Here is a 24,827-nt window from a genome sequence, read left to right on the forward strand (position 1 = left end):
GTGAGGTGTAAAAAAAATAAAATAATCCAACCAACGGCTGTCTGTATCTTAGGACAAAATTGGAAATTTCACCGAAAATACATAATGCAAAAACATAACTAGTAGCGTGTGTAGTGTCCACTGTTTTTCTTGTGTGTAATTAAGACTTATTGCTGTAAGTGAATAACACAGCATGCAACAGTTGTTAGCAGGGTCAAAATAAGAGTTCAAAGGGTTAAATGTGCTTTAGTTTTGCTAGTAAATTTCAAAATCCACGAAAATAACTATACAAAATTCGGTCTTATGTTAAATTGTGCAGTAGCATCTAGTAATAAAGACTGTTGTGTTATACACAGTTAAAATGTATGTTGAAACAAAACATTACTTTTCATAACAGGTTTCAATTGATAAGTGATTATGTTCAACTTTGTTTTACTATTGTTTAATGGTGCTTAAATTTTGAGATTATGCAACTGTAAAGAAAATCTTTTTCTTCTATACTTAGTTAACAAATACAGAATACATATTTACCATATAACTGTTATACTTCAATGTGTTACACGTGCACAGGAAAGTAGTATATAATCAGTGGGTGTGAATCAAGTTCTATTCTGTGTTATGCTGCAGCTGTGCACCAGCCATCCTTAAATAAATTGGCGAGTACAATGAGGTTTGAGAGGAACCTACCTGCTAGCATTGCAACGACCAAACTAAAGTCCACTTTTGGTTGACTTGTTTCTTTCACAGTTGTGGCGGCAAACGATCTCAAGTGGAACACCGTCTCTGGAATTTTCCGTCCTTTTGTGGAGGTGAATTTGATTGGACCTCATCTCGCTGACAAGAAAAGAAAACAAGCTACCAAATCAAAGTCCAACAACTGGTCTCCAAAATACAATGAAACGTTTCACTTGTGAGTATATCATCTCAACTAACCTATCTGTCTTAAAATTGTATTTTTTCCATAAATTTACTTTATAATGCTTTGTCAGTATAAACTATAAAATATACATATAAATATATTTTTTCTGTACAGATCAGTAATCTAAGCTACAAAAAAAATGTTTATGTCTGTTTCTGTTTTGACTTTAATGTTAAAAAATTGGCTTGCATTCTAGAGGAATTGGCTATCAAATTTTGATTTTTGTTTTCCGTGGTTTCTTAAAAATTTTCCAAGAAAATACTAGGTTGGTTTCTTTTTACTTTAGAACATGCCCAATTACTTTCCTAATTTCCTTGATTTGTCTTGTATTTATCACTGTTTGCTCAGTAGTGTGAGCCAAATGTCCCAGGTTAAGACTGGGTGTTGTATTATCACTGTTACCTTCTTACCATGCAAGGCATTAAAGAGCCATCGCAGAATCATAATGTCTTATGTGCCCCAGTGGCTCTATAGCTATATCCTCAAGGTGATGTCTGGGGATCAAAACCAGCCTCTGACTGGAATGGTTTCTCTTACAATCTGTGTATTTACTGTCCATTATAACCTGATGTTTAATTTTATGCAAAAAAAAAATACATTTTTCAATATATAACATATATTTTAGCTTTATTTTTGAATGATTTGTGAAAAACAAAAAAAAATTGTTTTTAGGTATTAATTACCCCCAGGTATCATAACTGTTACATCTAGCCTGGCGTTTATTCCAAGACACAGTTTATTAAAGATTGCTGCATTTAATAACATACTCCATGCTCATACATGGGTGTTATCAATGTCCCTTCTGTGACTGTCGAGGGGTGAAGTTCGCCTCCACGCCTTATGTTCCAGTAGTCCCTTACTAGGCAATATTATAGGTGCTGGCAACAAAATCTTAACTCGTGACAGCCAGGATATGCTGCAAAGGTCTATTCCTGGTGGTTCCAGCCTAATCATGTGTATACCTCCGGCGACTAAGCACTGCATGCATGACTAAGTTGTAGTGATTACTCACGACCCCTGATTAAAGATGGTCGAAACGTGATGGCCACCTTGAATCCTCAGCAAACAGCGCGACATGTCTCTGCGACCCAGTCCCGTGTGGACATCTATCTCTCTGCTGCACTATCACAACTGACACCCCCGCGCCATACTCAACCTGTATATGTGCGCGCCCCCATCCCCACGTGACCCGCAGAGCACGTGACGCGTTAGTAAAACATATAACACAGTTATTTTAAATAAACACAAGTCTTACTGGAAAGAAAATTTAAAAATTTTTGTTAAAATCTTAAGTACCAAACAGGGCAACACAGTAAGGAGACAGTTGGGGTCATCAACATGTGGAGTTAGTGTGATCATAGGCCCCTTGACCTGGAGTGTGAATCATCCTTACCATTGTAGTGACCTTCCCTTGGCCCAGGACATTCCTCGCTCAATCACACGTGATGAACGGTTGGCGCCATAGGACGGGTCTCTCTCTGTGGGTTCTGGGATTGTGTTTGAGCTACCATCCCCCTGGAAGGCTCTATTCCCAGCTGGTTCGGCATCAAGTGGGGCGGCCTCGTCGGAATTGCACGTGTGCCAAAACTGTGTAGGTGCTTCTGCTGGGTGGTACTCGAAGACCTCTGGATTCAAACCCGGCCTGGGATTTTATCTGACCACTATGTTGGGGACTAGCTTTGCTCCCGAAATTCTGGTTGTGCTGTGCTGGTTCATTTCAGGTGCCTCAGGGGAAGTCTCTGCTGGAGTAGACTTAAGAGTTTCGGGGTTGATACCCAATTCATTTTCCCTTGGTAAAGTTCTAGTTTGCTTGGGCCCTGATAGGATTAGCTGATTTCGGTTTAGCATGGGTCGATCTCCCCTTGGTGCTACTAGGAGTAGCTCAGGTGTTGTTGAGTCGTCAACTAGCCGCATAGCATCACGGTGGACCTTGGCTGTCCTGACCAGGTAAGTAGTGGTCCCCAATCGAGCCATTACCCCCTGAGGTTTGGACCACCTGGGTGCTAGGCCTACACAGAATTTTTGCCCGCCAGCTGACAAGTGATTAAGCTTGATGTGGACCAACTGCCCGAGGGCGAGTTGGGTGGGTGGAGTGGTGGCTTGAGGATTTTGACGAACTTCAAATTGGAAAAGTAGTTGCTGAGCCTCGGCTCGCTGGATATCTGCTGGGGCTGGGTCCTCAGTCCCGATGGCACTCAATTCGCCTGGCAGCGCTAGGGTACGGCCTTGCAGCAGCTCGGCTGGGAAGAGGCCCGTGACCACATTGGTCCTGCGCCAGATACAATACATGAGAGTGGGGAGGTGGATATCCCACTTGGTATGGCCCTCATCTAGGCCAATTCGTAGTTGAGTCTTAATTTCCTGATTGTGTCTTTCTGTAGGGTTTGCCCGTGTATGGTAGGTGGAGATGGTGTGGTGTTTGACCCCCCACCGCCTACATGACACCCACCAGTGATGACCCACATAGTGTACACCATTGTCTGTCAGGAGTACTCTGGGAAATTCATAACTTGGGAACACTTCCCGGTCTAACAGTAACAGGGCGGCTACCGTTCCCACCTTGACATTTATTTACCACTGTGATTTCCTCTGTCCATTGTGTAAATACATCGGTAATTACCACAATGAACCACTTTTCCCTGGTGGTACGAGGATATTGGTCCATGATATCGAACGCTATGGTGTGGAATGGTGTGTGGTTGCCTGGGAACCTGCTGCTCCACTCCATCAGGTCTCTGTGCCTTGCGATGCTGGCAGTGCTGGCACATTCTCACATAATGTTTGACCTCCACAGTAACACCTGGCCAATGAAAGACCCTGCTTACTTCCCATAGGGTTTGCTCTGCTCCGGGGTGCTTTGCGAATGCGTGTGCATAAAGGAAATGCAGAATGGCTGGCCATGCGGCAGGGGGCACGTGGATACGTCACCTGCGCCTCCCGCCAGCACCTCGTGCCTGGAGCAGCCCCTCGAAGCTGCGCTGGTTCGGGACTCGAGCACCACACTCGGCGAGTCGGGCTCGGCTACTTGGGTCACTGTTGGGCATCGCATATGTGCACACTTAGGTCGGCAATGGTGTGGATAGTGGTGGGTAGTTTGGGTGTGTTCGGCCCACGCAAGGCTTATAGCATGGCAGGTGGTGGCGCTGGAGCCCTAGTGGACTGGGGGCAGAAGGTCCCACCGTGGTTGTCGTGGAAGATGGTGTAAATGTCGGGATTTCTGGAACGTTTGTCAGCCAGTTGGTTTTCTCTGCCAGAAACGTGTTCCACCATGAACGAGAAATTATTAATTATCAGAGCCCATCTGGTCAATTTTGACTTCCCTCCCTGAGGGAGTCCAGCCACTTGAGGCACTGGCTGTCCATGCGGAGGGTGAAAGGGCGCCCCTCGAGGTAGTGTCGGTACTGCTTAAGTGCCCACACCACCGCTAAGTACTCCTGCTTGTTGACATGGTATTTTCTCTCAGCCTGACCAAACTTTGCACTAGCATATTCAATGACTCAGCTCTGGCCTCTTGCATCCAGTTAATACAACACTGCGCCCATACCGTCCTGGCTGGCATCAGTATGCACAAACAAGGACTCATCCGGTACCAGCCGAGACAGGGTGTGGCAGTTGCGGAAATGCTGGGCCTGGTAAGCAGCCTGCATTCACTTGAATTTTTTTTGGAGGAGAGCAGGTCGGCCATGGGCGTCGTGATTGTGGCAAAATGGGGAATGAGGAACCTCAGTCAGTTCAACACCCCCATGAGTTTCTGGAGCTGTTTCCGTGTCCGGGGGTGCCTGCTTGTCCTCGATGAGGGCTAGCTGGTTGGGCAGCCGGCGGCAACCCTCAACATCGGCTACGTGCCCCAGATCTCATTTCTGCTGCCCCAATGTGGCACTTCTGTGGGGCGCAGGTAAGCTAATGCCTGGTGAGCCATTCAAGGATCAGGGCGAGATGGTGCGCGTGGTCCTCCCATGAACATGACCAGATGATGACGTCGTCCAGGTAGGCCATGGCAAACTTGCCAATGTAACTATCCAGCACGCGGACCATGGAGATCAGAAAGGTTGAGGGGGCGGTCATCAGATTAGACGGCATCGCGCATAATTGGAAGCGCCGGCTGTCAGGGGCTGTGAAGGCGGTCTTGGACGTTCCGGCATCTGCCAGTACTCCGACTTGAAGTCTAGAGTAGTGAAAATGTAGGCGTCTCGAAGTCCAGCTAGGGCATCAGTTATATTAATAAGAGGTGGCAGTGCTGAAATGGTGAGACTATTTATGGGCCTGAAATTGACACAGAACCTCAGAGTCCCAACCTTTTTATTAGCCATGACGATGTGACTGTTGTTGGGGGAAGTACTGGGCGGGATGACCCCACTCTCCAGCATCACCTCGATCTGCACTTGTATGGCCTCCTGCTCTCGGGTCCCGAACCTGAGTACTTTTTTCAAAGGGGTGTGTGTGAGGCACAAGGGGGATGCTGTGAACGAACGGTGATGGTTGTCCTCCGAAGACGTTCTGACGCTGCAAATACCTGTGGATGATTACTAAGCACCTCTTTATACACTACAAATATTCAGCCGGAACACCATGACGGAGCACGTCCAAACCTGTGACATGAATGGGTGGGAAATGGGGTGGCTGATGGAGCCTGTACAATGTCCAGCGGCGGCGGGTATCCAGGTGCATACACTTGGCCCGTACCTCAATGGTGGCATCCACCTGAGCCAGCCAAGCAGCTCCCAGGATTAGCTTCTCTTGCAGGTAGTACACTACTAGAGAATCTGTCTGAATTACATGGTCCCTGATGTTAAGCATTACCCATCGCTAGACATGGGGGGGGGGGGGGGGGGGGGAAGCTGGGGTGCAGAGGCACGATAAGGCGGGCAAAGATGATAAGGTGTCAGCGCATCTCACGCTGGGATCAAGTTGCCGCCGGTTCGCCAAGCTTCGGCCGCACAACACCCGAGCGAAGATGTGAGTAACGCCTTTTCTTGGCCTCTGACTGTATGCCGTGTTAGGTAATTGTCTTGCAACATTTCGGCAGTCATTGCAGCTGCCATCATCAGGTACACAAAGTCTGGCTCGTTTACCTGGCCAGTCAGACTTAGTCTACCTGATGATGGCAGCTGCAATAACTGCCTAAACGTCACAAGACAATTACCTGATACGGCATACAACCAGAAGCCAAGAAAAAGGCATTACTCACATCTTTGCTCGGGTGTTGCGCGGCCGAAGCTTGGCGAACCAACGGCACCTTGATCCCAGCGTGAGATGCACTGACACCTAATCATCTTTGTCCACCTTATCACGCTTCTGCACGCCAGCTTCCCGTCCCCGCGCATCTAGCGATGGGTAATGATCAACATCAGGGACCATGTAAGTCACAGACGCTCTAGTAGTGTACTACCTGCAAGAGGAGCTAATCCTGGGAGCTTCTTGGCTGGCTCAGGTGGACACCACCATTGAGGTACGGGCCAAGCGTATGCACCTGGGTACCCGCAGCCGCTGGACAGTGTAAAGGCTCAATCAGCCACCCCATTCCCCACCCATTCATGTCACAGGTTTGGACGAGCTCCGTCGTGGTGTTCCGGCTGAATATTTGTAGTGTATAAAGAGGTGCTTAGTAATCATCCACAGGTATTTGCAGCGGCAGAACGTCTTCGGAGGACAACCATCACCGTTCGTTCATAGCATCCCCCTTGTGCCTCACACACACCCCTTTGAAAAAAGTACTCAGGTTCGGGACCCAAGAGCAGGAGGCTATACAAGTGCAGATCGAGGAGATGCTGGAGAGTGGGGTCATCCCGCCCAGTACCTCCCCAACAACAGTCGAATCATCATGGCTAATAAAAAGGTTGGGACTCTGAAGTTCTGTGTCAATTTCAAGCCCATAAACAGTCTCACCATTTCAGCACTGCCACCTCTTATTAATATAACTGATGCCCTAGCTGGACTTGACAAAGCCTACATTTTCAGTACTCTGAACCTCAAGTCGGGGTACTGGCAGATGCCGGAATGCCCCAAGACCGCCTTCACAGCCCCTGAAAGCCGGCGCTTCCAGTTCTGCGCGATGCTGTTGAATCTGATGGACGCCCCCTAAACCTTTCTGATCACGATGGTCCGCATGCTGGATAGTTACATTGGCAAGTTTGCCATGGCCTACCTGGACGTGATCATCTGGTCATGTTCATGGGAGGACCACGCGCACCGTCTCGCCCTGGTCTTTGAACAGCTCACCAGGCATGAGCTTACCTGCGCCCCACAGAAGTGCCACATTGGGGCAGCAGAAATGAGATCTGGGGCACGTAGCCGATGTTGAGGGTTGCCGCCGGCTGCCCAACCAGCTAGCCCTCAGGACAAGCAGGCACCCCCGAACACGGAAACAGCTCCAGAAACTCATGGGGGTGTTGAACTGACTGAGGTTCCTCATTCCCCATTTTGCCACAATCACGACGCCCATGGCCGACCTGCTCTCCTCCAAACAAAAATTCAAGTGGATGCAGGCTGCTTACCAGGCCCTGGAGCTGGTTAATCAGAATTCTCGCAACTGCCACACCCTGTCTCGGCTGCTACAGGACGAGTCCTTGATCGTGCTTACTGATGCCATCTATGATGGTGTGGGTGCTTTGCTGTATCAACTGGATGCAAGGGGCCAGTGCCGAGTCATTGAATATGCTAGTGCATAGTTTGGTCAGGCTGAGAGAAAATACCATGTCAACAAGCAGGAGTGCCTCGTGGTGGTGTGGGCACTTAAACAGTACCAACACCTCATCGAGGGCGCCCTTTCACCCTCCGCATGGACAGCCAGTGCCTCAAGTACCTGGACTCCGCTCAGGGAAGTCAAAATTAACCAGTTGACTCTAATAATTCAAAATTACTCGTTCATGGTGGAACATGTTCCTGGCAGAAAAAACCAACTGGCTGACAAACATTCCAGAAATCCCGACCTTGACACCACCTTCCACGACAGCCACGGTGGGACCTTCTGCCCCCAGTCCACTAGGGCTCCAGCGCCACCACCTGCCATGCTATAAGCCTTGCGTGGGCCGAACACACCCAAACTACCCACCACTATCCACACCATTGCCGACCTAAGTGTGCACATATGCGATGCCCAACAGTGACCCAAGTAGCCGAGCCCGACTCGCCGAGTGTGGTGCTCGAGTCCCGAACCAGCGCAGCTTCGAGGGGCTGCTCCAGGCACGAGGTGCTGGTGGGAGGCGCAGGTGACGTATCCACGTGCCCCCTGCCGCACGGCCAGCCATTCTGCATTTCCTTTATGCTCACGCACTCGCAAAGCACCCCGGAGCAGAGCAAACCCTATGGGAAGTCAGCAGGGTCTTTCACTGGCCAGGGGTTTCTGTGGAGGTCTAAAATTACATGAGAACGTGCCAGCACTGCCAGCAGCACAAGGCACACAGACCTGACGGAGTGGAGCAACAGGTGCCCAGGCAAACAGACACACCATTCCACACCATAGCGCCACCAGGGAAAAGTGGTTCATTGTGGTAATTACGGATGTATTTACACGATGGACAGAGGCAATCGCAGTGGCGAATGTCAAGGTGGGAACGGTAGCCGCCCTGTTGAACCGGGAAGTGTTCCCAAGTTATGAATTTCCCAGAGTACTCCTGACAGACAATGGTGTACAATTCGTAGGTCATCACTGGGTAGGAATCATGTAGGTGGTGGGGGGTGAAACACCACCCACACCTACCATACACGGGCAAACCCTACAGAAAGACACAATAAGGACATTAAGACTCAACTACGAATTGGCCTAGATGAGGGCCATACCAAGTGGGATATCCACCTCCCCACTCTCTTGTATTGTATCTGGCGCAGGACCATTGTGGTCACGGGCCTCTTCCCGGCCGAGCTGCTGCAAGGCCGTACCCTAGCGCTGCCAGGCGAATTGAGTGCCATCGGGACTGAGGACCCGGCCCCTGCAGATACCCAGCAAGCCGAGGCTCTGCATATAAAATTCCAATTTATAAGTTCGTCAAAATCCTGAAGCCACCACTCCACCCACCCAACTCGCCCTCTGGCAGTTGGTCCACGTCAAGCTTCATCACTTGTCAGCTGGCAGGCAAAAATTCTGTGTAGGCCTAGCACCCAGATGGTCCAAACCTCAGAGGGTAATGGCTCGATTGGGGACCACTACTTACCTGGTCAGGACAGCCAAGGTCCACCGTGATGCTATGCGTCTAGTCGTCGACCCGACATCACCTGAGCTACCACTAGCGGCACTAACGGAAGATCGCCCCGAGCCCGACCGACATCAGCTGATCCCACCAGAACCCAAGCAAACCAAAAACTCTCTTCACCTGGGCCAAGGGAAGGTCACTACAATGGTAAGGACAATTTGAACATCCCACTCCAGGTCAAGGGGCCTTTGATGACCCCAACTGTTTGTCCTTACTGTGTCGCCCTGTTTGGTACTTAAGATTTTAACAAAATTTTGAACAATTGAAAAGATCAATGTCGCCTGGCTGATCCGTCTGGCGTGGTGACTGTCCCGGCTGCTCAGGTAGGTGGCAGAGGGGTTCGTGCCTCGTTGCCTGAGGGTTCCCAGGTTCTACCATTCGTCCCCCCCCCCTCTCTCTCCAACACGATCTACACTTTGCTGCACAAGTGCACTGGTGGTGTCCTCGGTGCAAAGAGGTGGCAAAGTGCAACAACTGTCTAGGCGACTGGAAGGAGCACTTGAGGCGATGTCAAAATATTATGCATTGAGTATAAGTCAAAATGATACATTACAAAACCCATATTAGAATTGGTAATTCTTGTAGTTAACCCAGTAACTCATCAATTTATCTTCTAGTAACACAATTCTGTTGTAGCAACCTTTCCAGTAACTGTTTGGTTGTAAATGTCACAGAAGATACAGCCCACAGTAACAAAGCCAAAAATGTAATTTTTAATTTCCAGCATCATCGGCAACGAGGAGCAACTGGACTTCTTTGAGCTGCATATCTGCGTGAAGGACTACTGCTTTGCACGGGACGACCGCCTGGTGGGCGTGGCCGTGCTGCAGCTGAAGGACATTGTGGAGCAGGGGTCCTGCGCATGCTGGCTGTCCCTCGGCAAGCGCATCGCCATGGACGAGACGGGCTGGACCATCCTGCGCATCCTGTCGCAGCGCACCAACGACGAGGTGGCCCGCGAGTTCGTCAAGCTCAAGTCCGACATACGTACAGAGAACCCCCTACCGAACCCCACTTGAGGGGGATCACGTGCGGGGTGAACCGGCCCCTCCACCCATCGCATCGTTTCTTCTGCCTCCCCGCAGCGTCGGCCGTCCGAAACTCGCATCGTCGATCCCGCGAGGCGACCCTCAAGCCTTGAACGCACTCCCACTCGTGACCAGAGTGTTCATTTCAGCAGTTAATGGGAGGGGGAAAAAAAGTAACATTTTTTACGATGATGAAGAGTCCTTAAATCATCATTTTGGCAGAATATCACATTGAAGGGAATCAACTCATCTGCTAACGTCGGAGCCACATATTTTTTTGTTCGGCCAGAGAATGCATTTACTTTGGCCGACACCTCCTACGACCTAAAAGTCTAAGCCAACGTGTTACGCATGCGTGTTAGGTGAAGTGACTTTTCTGAGGTTCACGAGTTACACCCTGTTCTACCACGCAGTTCCCGCATGAAACTGCCTCGTCAATGGTTACGCACAAGTTAGTATGCCAGTGGTACGTATCTGACGATAACTTTAAACGACACACACAAATGGGACACTGAAGCGTGTAAAGCCTGCAGTGCTGTAGTGTCGAGCTACAGGAAAAAATTTATCTCTTTGTTATCGCACAGAAAAATTAACAATAACACACAAATGTTTTTGTATGAAAATAAAATATTGTAGTTGAGTTGATGTTACGACACACTCTGGTTTACTGCGTTCTAGTAAACGAGAGCGATAAATAATGATAATAACAGTAAAAAATGTTGCATCTATAAAACATTTCTCATTTTAATTTTTTTTTTTGGTCTTGAATGTAATATTGTGTTGGAAAAATATTCTTTTTTAAGCAACCACTGAGTGCACTGGACAAACTTACAAAGTTGAAAATTCAGCATCATTGTAAAATTACAAGCATCACCATGAAGCACGAGATAACCATCAAGGGGGAAAAAATAAAAAGGACAAACATCTTCAAAATGACTCGATTCAACTAAACAGTCATTTGTTTAAATTCTAAACTCTAAACTAAGCCTGTAAACTAAAGTATGTAAATTTTCCCCAGTTCCTTGTTGTAAGTATACCAGTGGTCTTGTTATATTTCTCTGTGATATTCCAAAGCCTTGCCTTCATGAGTCAGTTTCTGATTGTATCAGTATGCATGTTAACATGCTTACCTCATTTGCTTCGCCTCCTGACTTCCTTCTGGTTTTTAAGTTCACAGTTTGCAGCAGTTGATGTCCACGACCTTGCTTAACATGAACTACTGTTCGTTGCTTCTCTGGCATCAAAGAACATTTCTACTGCTTTAGACATTTTGACATGTGTCAAAAAATTATGGCTTCATTCAAGCAGTTTATATGTGGGACCAAGAAGAATTCCAGTCTGTAAATGTTTTCGCAATACTAAGCATAAAACTGAAGTTTAAAGGAACAGTTTCCAGTTGTACAAGATAAAATTTGAATAATCGTTCTCAGACTATTCTAATGTAAAATTATTTCACACTTTGACATATACTAACAGAGTGAATTATGCTACTGATGTGAAGAAAATTTAATTTAAAAGCACCTACGTTACACATACCCATACAGTATCTATTATTCACTACTGTTTAACTCAAATGTTTTAACATGCAGGCAATTAATTAATAATAATTTCATATTTTCAGACTTATTTTTTCCTTATTAACTCTTTGATTAATAATGTGATTATAATCACACAAAAGTGCATGCTTAAAAATTAACTTGTTAAACAAGGAAAAAAACTAAAATCAGACACACTATCTCATATCAAAGCAATTTTGTGATCAGATGAATGTTAGGGAATTATCACCTATTATGTTGCTTTAAACAAAACTGTCCCTTATTTAAACAGAATTTTGTTAATACTTAAAAAAAATGCTACAAATAATTGAATGTAAAATTTTTATTGAAATCTATTCAGTAACTCTACCCTCAGCAGGATGGGACTGCCATTTCGAAAAACTTCAAAATGTGCATTAGTTAAGTACGCCTACACCAAGTGTTAGTGGCCCAGACATTTTACTTCAACTATTGTTAAGAGAATAATTATTTTGAGTAACATAAGTTTATTTATAAACTGTAAAATTATAAAAATTACTTCCATTAACAACGAATGTAAGTGTATGAAAAGCAGCAGTATTATTGTACAAGCCAGTGGCGTAGCCAGGATTTGTGTATGGGGGGTGTTAAGAAGCATGCCCCCCCCCCCCCCCCCCTGTATTAAAGCAGGTGTTCCGGGGGTCCTCCCCCGGGAAAATTTGGATTTTAAGGTGTAAAATAGTGCTATTTTAGCAGTTTTCGGTACTTAAATTTAAATATTGTAATGGTAAAAATTTTATTAATTTTAATATGAAATTTGTTTGAGTGATGAATAAGAAATTAATTAAAGATTTGGTGCTAAGGGGGTGGGGGGGTTTGAACCCTTAACCCCCCCCCCCCCCCTGGCTACGCCCCTGGTACAAGCATATTTCACCTAAATCACAATAATTATTGCTGTTCCAACAGAAATTGAAGTATTTGGTTTTAACTTAAAAATTAATTTATCTTTATAATGGGAAGTTGCTTTAGAAGGCACTAACTATCAAAATTCAGTAAGAAAAAAATAGACAACGTTCAGTAAAGATACAATAATTTAACACCAATTTTATAATACACATTACTGCAACACAGGTTAGAAAAATACAACGTAACCTGGTTTTTTTTTTGTTCAAACCAGGTTTTTTTATTACTTTAGTTATTTTGGTTCTGAGCTGTTCAAATTACAGCCATACAACACCCTGCTTTCTGCCACTCATTTTGAACCAGAAAAGTTATAACATCAAAGAACTGAAGACTGGGACTTAACAATAGAAAGGGTATTTCGGTAAATATCTTACTTTGCGGGTTTTTGCAAAGTAAAAATAAAATTATGAAAAAAAAAAACATTTTCCAACACTAGACACAATAAAAATTCTGTAAATTCATGTGAACAATTCAAGATTGATACATCTTAAATTCGTAATTCATAAGTAACCAAAAGAATTATTTTATAGTATTTTTAATTTATCTAAACTAACCCAACGAACCGTCCACAATGTTTGAAAGTATTTTTAATGTAGCTAGCCTTACCTAATCAACCATTCACAATATTTGAAGTTCTTCAAAACACACACAAACCGACACAGGTAAACAATTAATTGTGGCGGCAATGCACAGATATAGAAATGTGAGCTAAAAATAAGATTTCTCAGAAACTAGTAGAAATTTATTAACACTGTTTTCAGAATAAATACAGGAACATCTCTAGTGTTGGAAAATGGTAATTTTCATAATTTTATATGTACTTTACGAAAAAGCCGCAGCATAAGGATATTTAGGTATTTCTCCACACAAAAGGGGATTTACAGTAGTCAGGAATTTCCCACAAAATAGGATTTTTTTAAATATTAATTATTTTTATTTCCTCTTTTTTTACAGTTTTGACTACAATTTACTAATTAATTTAATTTTAGAGGAGTAATTAGTTGGGTATAATTTACATCTTATTCAGATAATTTAAATGATAAGATCTTGGTTAGTATATAATTATTTGTTCCAGTATCACAGTAAACATTAATGAGCAAAGTATTGTTATTAGAGTGGAATTACACCTTTCATTAAAATTTATTAAGATATTCTATTTTAAAAAAAACCACTTTATTCAAACAATGGTCAGCAGAAAACATAATGATTCACAAAACAAGGAAGGGGGGAGGAGTGAAACAGTTTTGGGTCAAGAAAACATTTACTAAAGGTTTAACTTAGAAAATATTAAAATTGTGGGCATGACAAAATTTTAAAAAATTAATTGATCAATGAGAAAAGGTTCAATTAAAATAAAGGAAAGTGTAATGAAATTTTGGATGGAATACAGTCCAGAGAAAAATTGAAAAAAATATATGCCCAATGAGAATATCAGACAGCAAAATAAGAGTACCTAACTCATAGGTCCTGGCAAGAGAGATTGGGATGTGTAGCTATGTAAGTATTTACTGAAAATTAAATAGATGTAAGGAACATGAAGTGTTTACATAAAAGGGACGAGAATTGGAGGTGATTGGTTGCAGACATGCATAGTTAAAACAGACCTTGATGCGACTGCTCCCTGCTGTAGATGTATAAATGGTATTCCTCTGCAAAACCTTTGCACACGGGCACAACCAAAGTAGGGGGTCGTCGGGATGCATCCCTTCTTGAAATCTGCAATAAAATGAATAAGACTTAACACCACTGGGCATGGATTAATTACAGCTTCGGACAAGATTGTATGGTGAATAGCTATAAAACCAAAATAACAATGAAAACCATATCAATACACCATATAACACCAAAATTGCAACTGGAATCACAAAATAATCTCCCTTTTTAAACAAAAATTTAACTCGAATCATAAAAGCTGATTCTTTTAGATTGCTTTATACTAAGCATTTTCTTATACCTGTACTTTCTACAGGAGTAAATTATGTAGCCCAGTTCGAATACTGTTGGAATTTCTGAACTGTTCGTTTCCTCAAATATATTTCTTTAGATCTCTTTCCTCAAATATTAAATCTTTCTGGAACTAAATATTTTATGGTGTTTCAGTATTTGACTGGCCCACCCTAATCAATTCACGAGTATAACAAGGATAAATGATGAAAATGCATAGTAGACATAATAAATTAATAGCAAAATGAACTTAAATAAACAAGTCAGTGTTGTATAATTAATCTTGTGAATGCAAACATGTTAGTATTTTCACTCCTGAAAGCACAAAGGTTTCTGAGTATGCCGACATTATTAGGCATTACCATCAGATCGAACAATGGGGTCCCTAAAATCTCACTAGAGCAGTTACAGTTAAGAGGTTGCAAGAATTTAGTGAGCTTGTTACACTCAGATTCAACAACCGTGAAAATGAAACAAATATTATAAAGAAAGAATAAACACTGATAAAAATACATTGTGAACTAACAAAATGCAGTCTTAGTTGATACCTTGAATCATGAGTTAATGTTACAAAAATAAAATGTTTATCCATCAGTTAGGAATAGTAGGATAAGTAGTGCAGCTTCATACTGGTATAAATCCTTAATTAAGTTCTGATTTTGGGCTACCTATTACATATTTCTCCATCATATGTAAATACTGTGAGTTTACGAGAAATAAATACATGTTAGAATAACGTTAACCACTATACAACTATTATTTTATGATTGTTACATACATTTTGTTTAGCTTTTTGAGTATTCATGTAAACATATATCATATTCTACCATTGTTCAGATTTCAAAATACATAACTGGCTCAAGATATATAAGATATGCCATTTCATAAAATAAAAAAAAGGAAAACTGTTAAAAAAAGAAATGAACTTACTGGCAAATGTATACAAATTCATGTGCTAAACTGACAATAAAAATGATATAGCTATTCTTAACATTAAAATATGTAGTAAGGAACATTTATATGACATAGTTTACCAAAACTTAGTTGCATAATATTTATGAAATGAACTATTCCCTGCTAGCTACTAAATTACATACTTTTTTAACACATTACTTTTTAGTATAAGCCATGTAGCAGTTCCAGCTTAGCGGTAACATAAAAGCTTTTAATGCGAGTTGCTAAAGAAAAATGTCCAACATATAAATAATTCAGTGTTCTAATATTAAGTCAAAATTAGAATATTACAAATTCATGACAAAATCATACCACAATGGCCTGTAGTTAATGTTCTGAAATTACTGCAGTAATCAAACGATACAAAATATTATAAGGTATTATTTACAAAGAATTAATTTCCTTATAAGATGCTATCTCACGAAACCCTAAAATTCAAAAGTTCACACTGCTAAGTTGTCAGTACTCCTATTGTTCTGGTTGTTTAATAGCACTTTTCGTCAAAATATTTGACAAAATACTATTTAAGTCTGCCAATACAGCTAATGTTAACCATACACATGTACAAATAACAATCAAACAAATAACATCATAATTACAACATGAAGCGCACAAAATTCTTACCTGCATAATTTCTTTCAATAAAGTTACAAGCAATGATAAATACATCCTAGAAAACATTGCAGCAATTGATATCAATTTTACTATCACAAATAAATTTCAAAAATTGTATATTATAGTTTAATCTGACAGCAAAAAAAATTATATTTATGGTTAAAATTATTTTTTTTATTTAACTTTGCTGTGTGGAAATGAACAATAGTTCATGCTGAGCAGATAGTTCAATATCACTGGGGGTGTAAACCAACCATTTGTAACATGCTTTCATTTGCTGAAATTGTAAGAGAGAAAAAATATATATATTTTTTTTATTGCATCAAAAACTACTTTTAGGGAACCCCCTGGGTCAAAAGGCACCACAAATGTTCACATGCATACAAAATGGCAGTGTTCAACTCTTGCAATGTGATGTAAATATTTCATTCTGCTTGCCATGAATTAAATTTGAGGATAGAAAAATAAATATTAGTTTTGAAATGTTAGATCTTCCAGAAAAAAAAATTTAGTTGAATCACGTAGCTTCTGGAGATGAAAACTGTCCCACCTTAGAGAACTCTAACTAAAGTGAAATATTTTTATACTGATTTATTTCCGCTAAATAACCACTTATCAATTCAAATAAAAAATATGGCATAGTCGAACACTGTTGAACTGCCAAGTTGTATGGTGGAATGTAGCATCCGTATAATATTTTATCCCTAAAAAATAATCTGTATGTCTAGTGACAAACTGAAGAGCATTTAATTATGAGTTCCAACAAACAGGATATTTGACACACACTAGATTAAAAACAGACTGGTTATAAGAATAAAACATAATGTTGACAATACAATGTTTATTGTATGCGTGGTGTATTATGAATTAATTTTGACTGCTGTTCATCAAGATTTTTAAAAGTAAAATATTTCAAAATATTGTATAACTTTTATCAGTAGGTGTTGACTCTCTAGCATTCATTTTTCCCCCCCATTAAACCACATCCTTTTATGCCCAAATTCTTTATTTTGAGCCATGTTCTTTGTCTTGTACAATTGTAACTAGTTGTATCAATAACTAACAAATAATTATTGATATTAATAATAATTACTGACCTGTTGTCACAATATGTTGTTCTCTGTTAAAACATCACAGAAATGTTGTTACCATAAACTTTTTCTATATAAATGTATAAAGTAAAAAAGTTATATTGAATTTTAAAAATGAAGAAAATTAGGTTAGTAATGTGAAAGAAATGATAGAAGAATAATAATCTGTGGTTTCGTACAAGAACGTTATTATAAAAGATACAAAAAAGCATTGTAATTATATCTACATTTCTTGTTCTTCCACGGTGGGTTGATTGCCAATATTAGTGTGAAAGCATGCTTATATATCTGCTATTTGTATTTTCTGACACCAACATTTCCATTTAACACTTATTAGAATAACCACATACAGACTATAACCATTATAAAATTAACATTTTAAAAGTCATACTTTTCAGACATCTTGCCTATTGCTTCAATGTCATGCATTATAATCAATAAAAACAATATCAGACATCCAATTTGAATAGTATGTACAGCTACACTAGCCAGCAATCAAAAAAAACTTCAACAAGAAATTCAACTTTCGAAATAAATAAATTATTTTTCAATAATTTTTACCCGACTACTTAACTGGTAAGTAAAAAATAAAATGTGTAAATTGCAGGCAACACATTATGTATGCTGCACTATTAATTCCACATTAACTTTACTCAGCAGTTTCAAATATTGCTGAATTAAACTGTTGTACAGCATAAAATGTTTCAATTACTAACACTAATGTCTGAACAGACTGTATTGCACCAATTACAACTTCGCATCACGTACTCAACCCTTCTTTGATTCCTTTATTCTAATTTATGTTTATATTATAATCCTTTACATAGTAGGTAACATTACACAATCTTTAATTAATGTAAATAAATACACTATATAGACTTACTCTGCATAAATCTTGAGTTGTACAAACATTAAAATATTGTCAATATCAAAGTTTTATAAATTGTCCATTGCTCTTTTTCACTCATAAACTAACACTTTGCTAAATAAACAACACTTTAGTAACTAAACTTACTGTTGGATAAAGAAGTACCAATATTTATCTAATTGGAGGAACAGTACATAGATGCAAACAGTATTTTTCCATGCATTCAGCATAGCAGAAATATCAGCATGCTTATCATTTTGGATCGTTACATATCTGGTTGGGGTGCTCCGAGGTGTCATTATTTTTTTTAATAATTGTCCTAAATGGCTAAAGTACATACTAATATAAGTGCTGTTTGTAATAAAAATTTATATAAATTATTTAGTTTATTTGTAAATATTCTTATCGAGTTATTGTTTCTCCGATTTGCTTTTCAAATTAATTTTCAAGTGTGTATTTGAATTTCAAATTACATATTGAACTACTAAAATTAGTTCTTCAATATTATAAAATTTTGGCAGAAAAATTAAAAAAATTACAAACTATGAAAACTAAATTGTGCTTATTGGTATTGTATGTGCTTTGTTGAAAAAAACTGTTGGTATTCTATGAAACATAATATTAATAAATAAAATGTTACCTTATTTTGTGTGGGTGTGAAAATATATTATTGTTTGTAAATTTTCTTTTTTACCAAATATCAAGAAATTGGTTTGATAATTTGTAAAGTTAATATACAAATTCAAAAATTATTTGTGACACACACTGGAAAAAAAATGTGTAACATTGACAAATATCTTTGAAAGTTGTCAGTGTACTAAAATACTGTAATGACTGTGTGATCATTATACAGTTCAATAATGAGTCACTGATGAAACAGAAAATGAAATGTTTATATATTGACAATTTATTCTAAACAAAACTAATTCATAATAAAATCTACAACTCTCTTTTGTCTAATGATTACCGTTCTACATTTCCATAACTAAAACAATCCTAAAAGTCTTACTAAATTTTTTTTTAATTCCCTCCATATTAAGAGAAGTATGATTCCATCAATTTCCACCACATTAATGTATAAATAATTACTTTCCTGAACACTGTTTTATTTTGTGCTGAACAATTCCTTAAGTGATATATTTATTTTTAAATTAGTATAACAAAACCATGTTTCAAGAAAACAAAATCTTGCTAATTTCCTTTCAAAACTTAATAATTTTAAATGTAATGGAATTGAAGATTTATAATATTGATTACTGATTATGTACCAATTAAAAAAACATCTGCAGTAATTGCAAACTAATATATTCACAGAAACTATACAAATTTTGAACAAAATCACAACAGGCAATAAAAAATAAATTAAACCATATACATACTACATACAAGTTAACAATAACAATACGTTTGTGGATATGATTGGTAACACTGCTGTCAGATGAACTATCTAACTACTTTGCAAGCCTCTCACTTATACCTCTAAACATTACATTTAACGTTTTCTGCTGTTTTTGTTGTATCACTAAGTGCCCCATTAGTTTGTACCAAACAAGTTAAACTATCTTATTATATTAACCAAGAGTTTTTTTTCAGATACCTAAAAGCATCAAAATATAAATCAAATACTTAAAAATTTATAATGAAGCAGTCTTATACAAGAATATATAACCCAAATATCTTTAAATGTGCCATTGAAGAATATTTTTTAATTAATCACGAGATCATTTATAATAGTACTCCTTTGAAAAATAGCTATAATATTTTATATTTACATAACTAATAATGCAGTCACAAAATACATAAAATGTAATTTAAGACAGTAACACGGTTAAATTTAAAAATATATATATAGCTTTTTCTTTATATAAACTAAAAATTAAAAAAAAAAATATTCAACTAGCAGTGTGTTAAATAGTACAAAAAAAAACAGCTTGTAATGAAGAGTATATTTTTCATGAACTTTGCCCTTTGCCCCTCTATATATTGCATTGATTGAAACAATACCAAAATTAATTTCTGGTCGCACTGGCATCTCATCACTACTACAAGGTGTCCCAACAACGAACTGTCATTATCTCACGGTAGTGACATTTCATGTGCGGGGTAAAATGTGAACAAAACCTTTCCATTCCCAATATTCAAATCTTTTTGTATTTCTTAGCTTAGCTGTGATTTAGTCAGTCAGTTAACTTGAGTAACTAAACTCAAATCGTTCAGTTTACTGTACCAGGCCATTTGCGCGAAAAATTTATGTCTTGACTCTGAGCTGTATAACTTGGCTGCGCTACTCATAACACACGGTTGTACGTGCCAAGAGTGTGTTGCTCTGATGGGTGATCACAAACTGTAACTGCAGTTGAATAAGGCACTGGTTAGCACTGAACACCTTCAAAACACCTTGGTTAATGACAAATTAAGAACTGTAAATGACATTCCTAAAACAAGAAGGAATTACGAATGATATGCAATTGTTCGAGAAACTCATAAATTGATGTTATAGGACTGGGTCTATTTACTACTAGCGCCATTAGTTGGCAAGCCGCCGCAGGCTTCACTAAGTGGATGGGTCATGCAAACGATAGGACATTGCAAGACTAACTTTAATATTAATTTTAATATGGCATTAATGAAACATTAACATAACTGACCAGCAGGAATATTAGAAAGTTTTCCGGTAAGAGTCTCGTACTATCGCACAGCACCTTCATAGGATTATGAAGCATAATTAAGTGTGTAGTACTCAAACAAGAATTTCTGTGTGCCCCACTGATGCAATGAGAAGTTTCTTTGACACCTTCATAGCCACTGGCATGGAATGTTAGTTGTTTAGGGTTTTGGTAGTGTGCAATTTTCTCTGGAAGGTTTCCAAAAAGATGGAAATTTTAGCCATTCTGATGACTGATGCTCCTATGTCATAAGAATGATCACGTGTTTTTTTTTCAAGAGACAAAAAAATGTGATGTTATTAATAGTGTTTATTGGAAAATTATTCTAAACACAATTTGTATTACTGCAATAAATTAACTCATTGTGCATAAGCTGTGAGAAGTATCATGTGATAGGTTACTACAGTAGAGCACCCCTCAACCGGAATCATTGGGGGAAGGTCTATTCCGGTTATAGGAAAATTCCGGGTAAGGGGAGTTGCGGTAGGGCCGGCCTCCGGGCCGGTTGAATGACCTTCATTCAGGCAAGCTGGCAGGCACGTGTTTCTTATCACTGTGGGTGGGTGCGTGGTGAGCGAAGAGGACGATAAAGAGGTTCGGGGGAGGTAGTAGGACTACAGCTGCAGTGTTGTGTTACTTCTGTGTTGACGTGATAGTAATTCACACTTCCTGGAGAGTGTATAGTCACTGCCACGCACAGTTTACATTTCACATACACAAGAATAACACTTCAAGCATCTCGTTTAAAAACACAGAGATAGAGAAATACAGGTAAATGTAGACTGTTTATCCATATATTAATGTATAAATATGTACATAATACATATTTGTACACTAAATTATTGTCTACAAACTGAAAGCATCTCACGTTGGAAGTAAATGTTACTGGCTATCACGTGTGTCAGCGTGTGTAGTGGGAGTCGGTGTACATACTCTTGAGCCGGCCAGAATTTTCCGTTTACTTGACATAGTGAAACAAAACTACTTATAGCATAAACATCTTTATAGTAATTCACGTCCGACGCGAAAACCAGCGGTGTATTTACGCAATGCGCAGGAAAGACTGGCTATAATTATCTCTCTGACAGACGTGCGCACGCGCGCCTACAAGACATGTAGTCAGACAAAAGCAAAAACGCCTCGTTCCAGTGCGGAAATGTTTTGGAGATGTTTTGTAATAAATTAGTACCGGATATCAGGAGTTCCGTTTGTGGGAATTACGGTTGAGGGGTGCTCTACTGTACATAGAAACAGTCACAACTGCTTGCATACAGGCTTTGGCAGAAGTCTAAGAGAAGATTGTATGGAGCCTGTTTTTAGCTGTCCATAGTGGTGTATGGACTCAAATATTCCAGACTAACATTTCATCCACATCCAGGTTATCAGAGATGGTGAGGGGTGATGGGATGAACAGGTGGGTGAAACAGGAATACTCCAAGAAAACCCACCGGATGTCCGTCACACTTCTCACTTGCAAAAAATCATAGTTCTTCCTTTCTGGTGGGAGATCTGATTGTCAATGCTGAACCATTGTTGCCCCCTCACATGAGTAGGAAATGGAGGGCCAAAATTTGGGATAATGTAGGCAAAGAAATGGATCAGAGTTGAAATCACAAGTGAAAAGGAATGTAGGCGTAATTAGTAGGTAATTTTTTTGAAACTGCCCTTGCATGTTACTTGATAGTAGTAGTTATTCACTTGCAGGAAGACCCATTGTTTAGGACTATACTCGTATTTAAGTAAGTATACATATTCCTCATTTTAAAAATGTATGTAAAAAACATTTCTTTTATGGTTTATTTACATCTGCCACTTTCGTGCCAGCAGGTTTATGTAGATTTATTACTCCCACAAGGAATTAAGCCTATGCCTTTCCAGGCACTTTGTGGATGCATGCTATGCTTTGAAGCATAAAAAGTTGCATTCAATGCAGACATGCAGCAGATGTACCATCAGATCCTAGTTCAAGAGGAATTCCTTCATTATCAGAGAATTCTGTGGCGACTGTCTGATGATCCAGTTTATGAGTACAGGCTCAACACATCTGCACCCTGCCTTGCTATCCAAAAACTACACCAGCTGGCTCCAGATGAGCGAGTAGGGCTCTTGCCTTGGACAGCACTCATGGGCTCCCTACTGTGAAAACATTAAGTCTGCAGTGGTGATCTGAAGTGGATATGTTTGCTTACAATGTTTAACCTACGTGTACAGCTACAAACCAGAGCATTCTGTCTGAGTTGGCTTGAATATTTAACCCTCTAGGTTTGGTGTCTCCTGTGGTCCTACTTGCAAAATACCTCATTCAGCACTTATGGATTCAATGAATAGGTTGAGATGACCCTCCTCCTGCTGACATTTTTGCTTCATAACTGCAATTCCAGTGGGAGCTTCTATTCTGGTCAACATCACCATTTCCAAATTTGTGCCAGTGACTCAAATAAAGCTCTTACTAGAAATCCATGGATTCTCTGATAGTTCAAAGCCATGATATGCAGCAGTTGTGCGCCTCAAAGTCACATCACCTGACGGCTCAGTAATCTGTATTCTTACTTGGTAAAAGGTAGGGCCAACTAAACAGGTGCTATAGCCTTGCCTGGAACTTTGTGGTGCTTTGCAGCTTGCTAGCACAATGCACAGGATCTTGCAAAACTACAGATCTCACGTGAACATAGCCTAAATATTTCCTTGGACAGACACTACAGTTGTCCCCCACTGGATACATGGATCACCCCATAACTGGAAAACATGAAGACCAGATCCACGACCTTGTCCTGACAGAGCACTGGAATCACATGTGTCATCAGACAGCAACCCAGCTGATTGTGCCTTTAGCAGCTTGTTTCCGCGTGAGGTAGCTGAACACTCACTGTGGTGAACAGGTCCATCATGGCTGTACAAGCTATCAGAGGAATGGCCACAACTACAACCTCAATGGACAGTAGTGTGAACAAAATGTTGATGGCATACTACCCAGCCTCCAGCAGACATTGCACTGTTGGAGAAGTTTTCATCTTTAAGGGTTAAACGCATCACTGCCTTTTGCCTCTGCTTTGTGCAAAAACGTTTGCACTGGAAACAACTTCATGCTGGTAATCCACCAGATGCTAATGAGCTTCAAGAAGCTATGATGGTGTGGGGTGGGTGTTTGGAATTATTAAGACTTGTCTTACAACCAAATATATCCAGTTCTACTGCCCAAACATCATAGACTGATGGAGCTATTAATTGACCACCTTCACACGCATTTGATGCACTGTGGTCCCACCATTTTATAGACTACCATGCAGTGCCTCTTCTGGATTGTGGGTGCTTGAAGCATCATTCGACATCAGCTGAATAAAAGTTGTGTTATGCTTTCGAGCTCGCCTTATGTGCCACTAAACCCAAACATGGGCAATCTCCCAGCTGATCATGTCAGGCAAGCTAAACCATTTCTCAAGGCTGTAGTCAAGTATGCTGGAACCTTCAAGAAACCATGTACTGACTTCAGAAAGTCCAAATACATGTGTGTATTTGGATGCTTTGCCACCAAGGCAATCCACTTGGAGCTGGCCTCTGACCTTACAACAGAAGCTTTCACAGCTGCCTTTCACAGTTTCTTGTCCCATTGGGAAAAATGCTCTAACATGCACAGAGATTGTGGGACTAACTTTGTTGGTGCCAGTCGCCTGTTGAATGGACTCAAAGCCTTAATGTCAAGTAAGGGTACTCATGACTCCTTTGCTCAGTCACTGGTTTGAACTGTCAGTAATGTCCATGGAAATGTACAAGTTCCAATCATAGCCTCTAAATCTAGCTGTCTGTGCACAAGTGAAATGTCCCCTATTACTGTTTAAAGTCTGTGTAAGAAAGATGTTCTTCTCTGCTGTTCCCCACTTAAGAAGTCTTTGTAAACTATAGATTCTGATGCTCCGGTGTCCACAGTAAGAAAACTCTGTCTGCTGTTAACACATATATTAAGTTTCAGACTTTGTAGTAAGAAAAAAGGGAACATCCATCAGCCCCTACTTAGGTGGCCTGCAGGAGGCAGGTGTAAAATCTGTTAAATCTCTTCCATGAAGAGTGTACATGCTCAGGTACTCACCTAAGAAGAGCTG

General features: G+C 40.3%; 1 protein-coding gene and 1 long non-coding RNA gene across 7 annotated transcripts in view; one reads left to right on the forward strand and one right to left on the reverse strand.

Annotated features, from left to right (window-relative positions):
* LOC134537788 (protein unc-13 homolog B) overlaps window positions 1-10,848 on the forward strand; it is a 1,087,975-nt gene extending 1,077,127 nt beyond the window's left edge. For all 6 annotated transcript variants that reach the window (XM_063378591.1, XM_063378590.1, XM_063378592.1 and 3 more), the window contains 2 exons: window positions 727-889; window positions 9,812-10,848. In XM_063378591.1, coding sequence (XP_063234661.1) covers window positions 727-889; window positions 9,812-10,106 — 458 coding nt within the window. In that variant the 3' untranslated portion in view covers window positions 10,107-10,848. The remainder of the gene's footprint in view (window positions 1-726; window positions 890-9,811) is intronic.
* LOC134537791 (uncharacterized) overlaps window positions 1-24,827 on the reverse strand; it is a 48,183-nt gene that overhangs the window by 10,856 nt on the left and 12,500 nt on the right. The window contains exons 2-4 of the long non-coding RNA XR_010076041.1: window positions 14,197-14,308; window positions 11,246-11,453; window positions 667-813 (exon numbers count right to left, since the gene is read on the reverse strand). This is a non-coding gene — a long non-coding RNA (uncharacterized LOC134537791). The remainder of the gene's footprint in view (window positions 1-666; window positions 814-11,245; window positions 11,454-14,196; window positions 14,309-24,827) is intronic.

The sequence above is a fragment of the Bacillus rossius genome, chromosome 12 (genome assembly GCF_032445375.1).
Source record: "Bacillus rossius redtenbacheri isolate Brsri chromosome 12, Brsri_v3, whole genome shotgun sequence".
NCBI lineage: Eukaryota > Metazoa > Arthropoda > Insecta > Phasmatodea > Bacillidae > Bacillus > Bacillus rossius.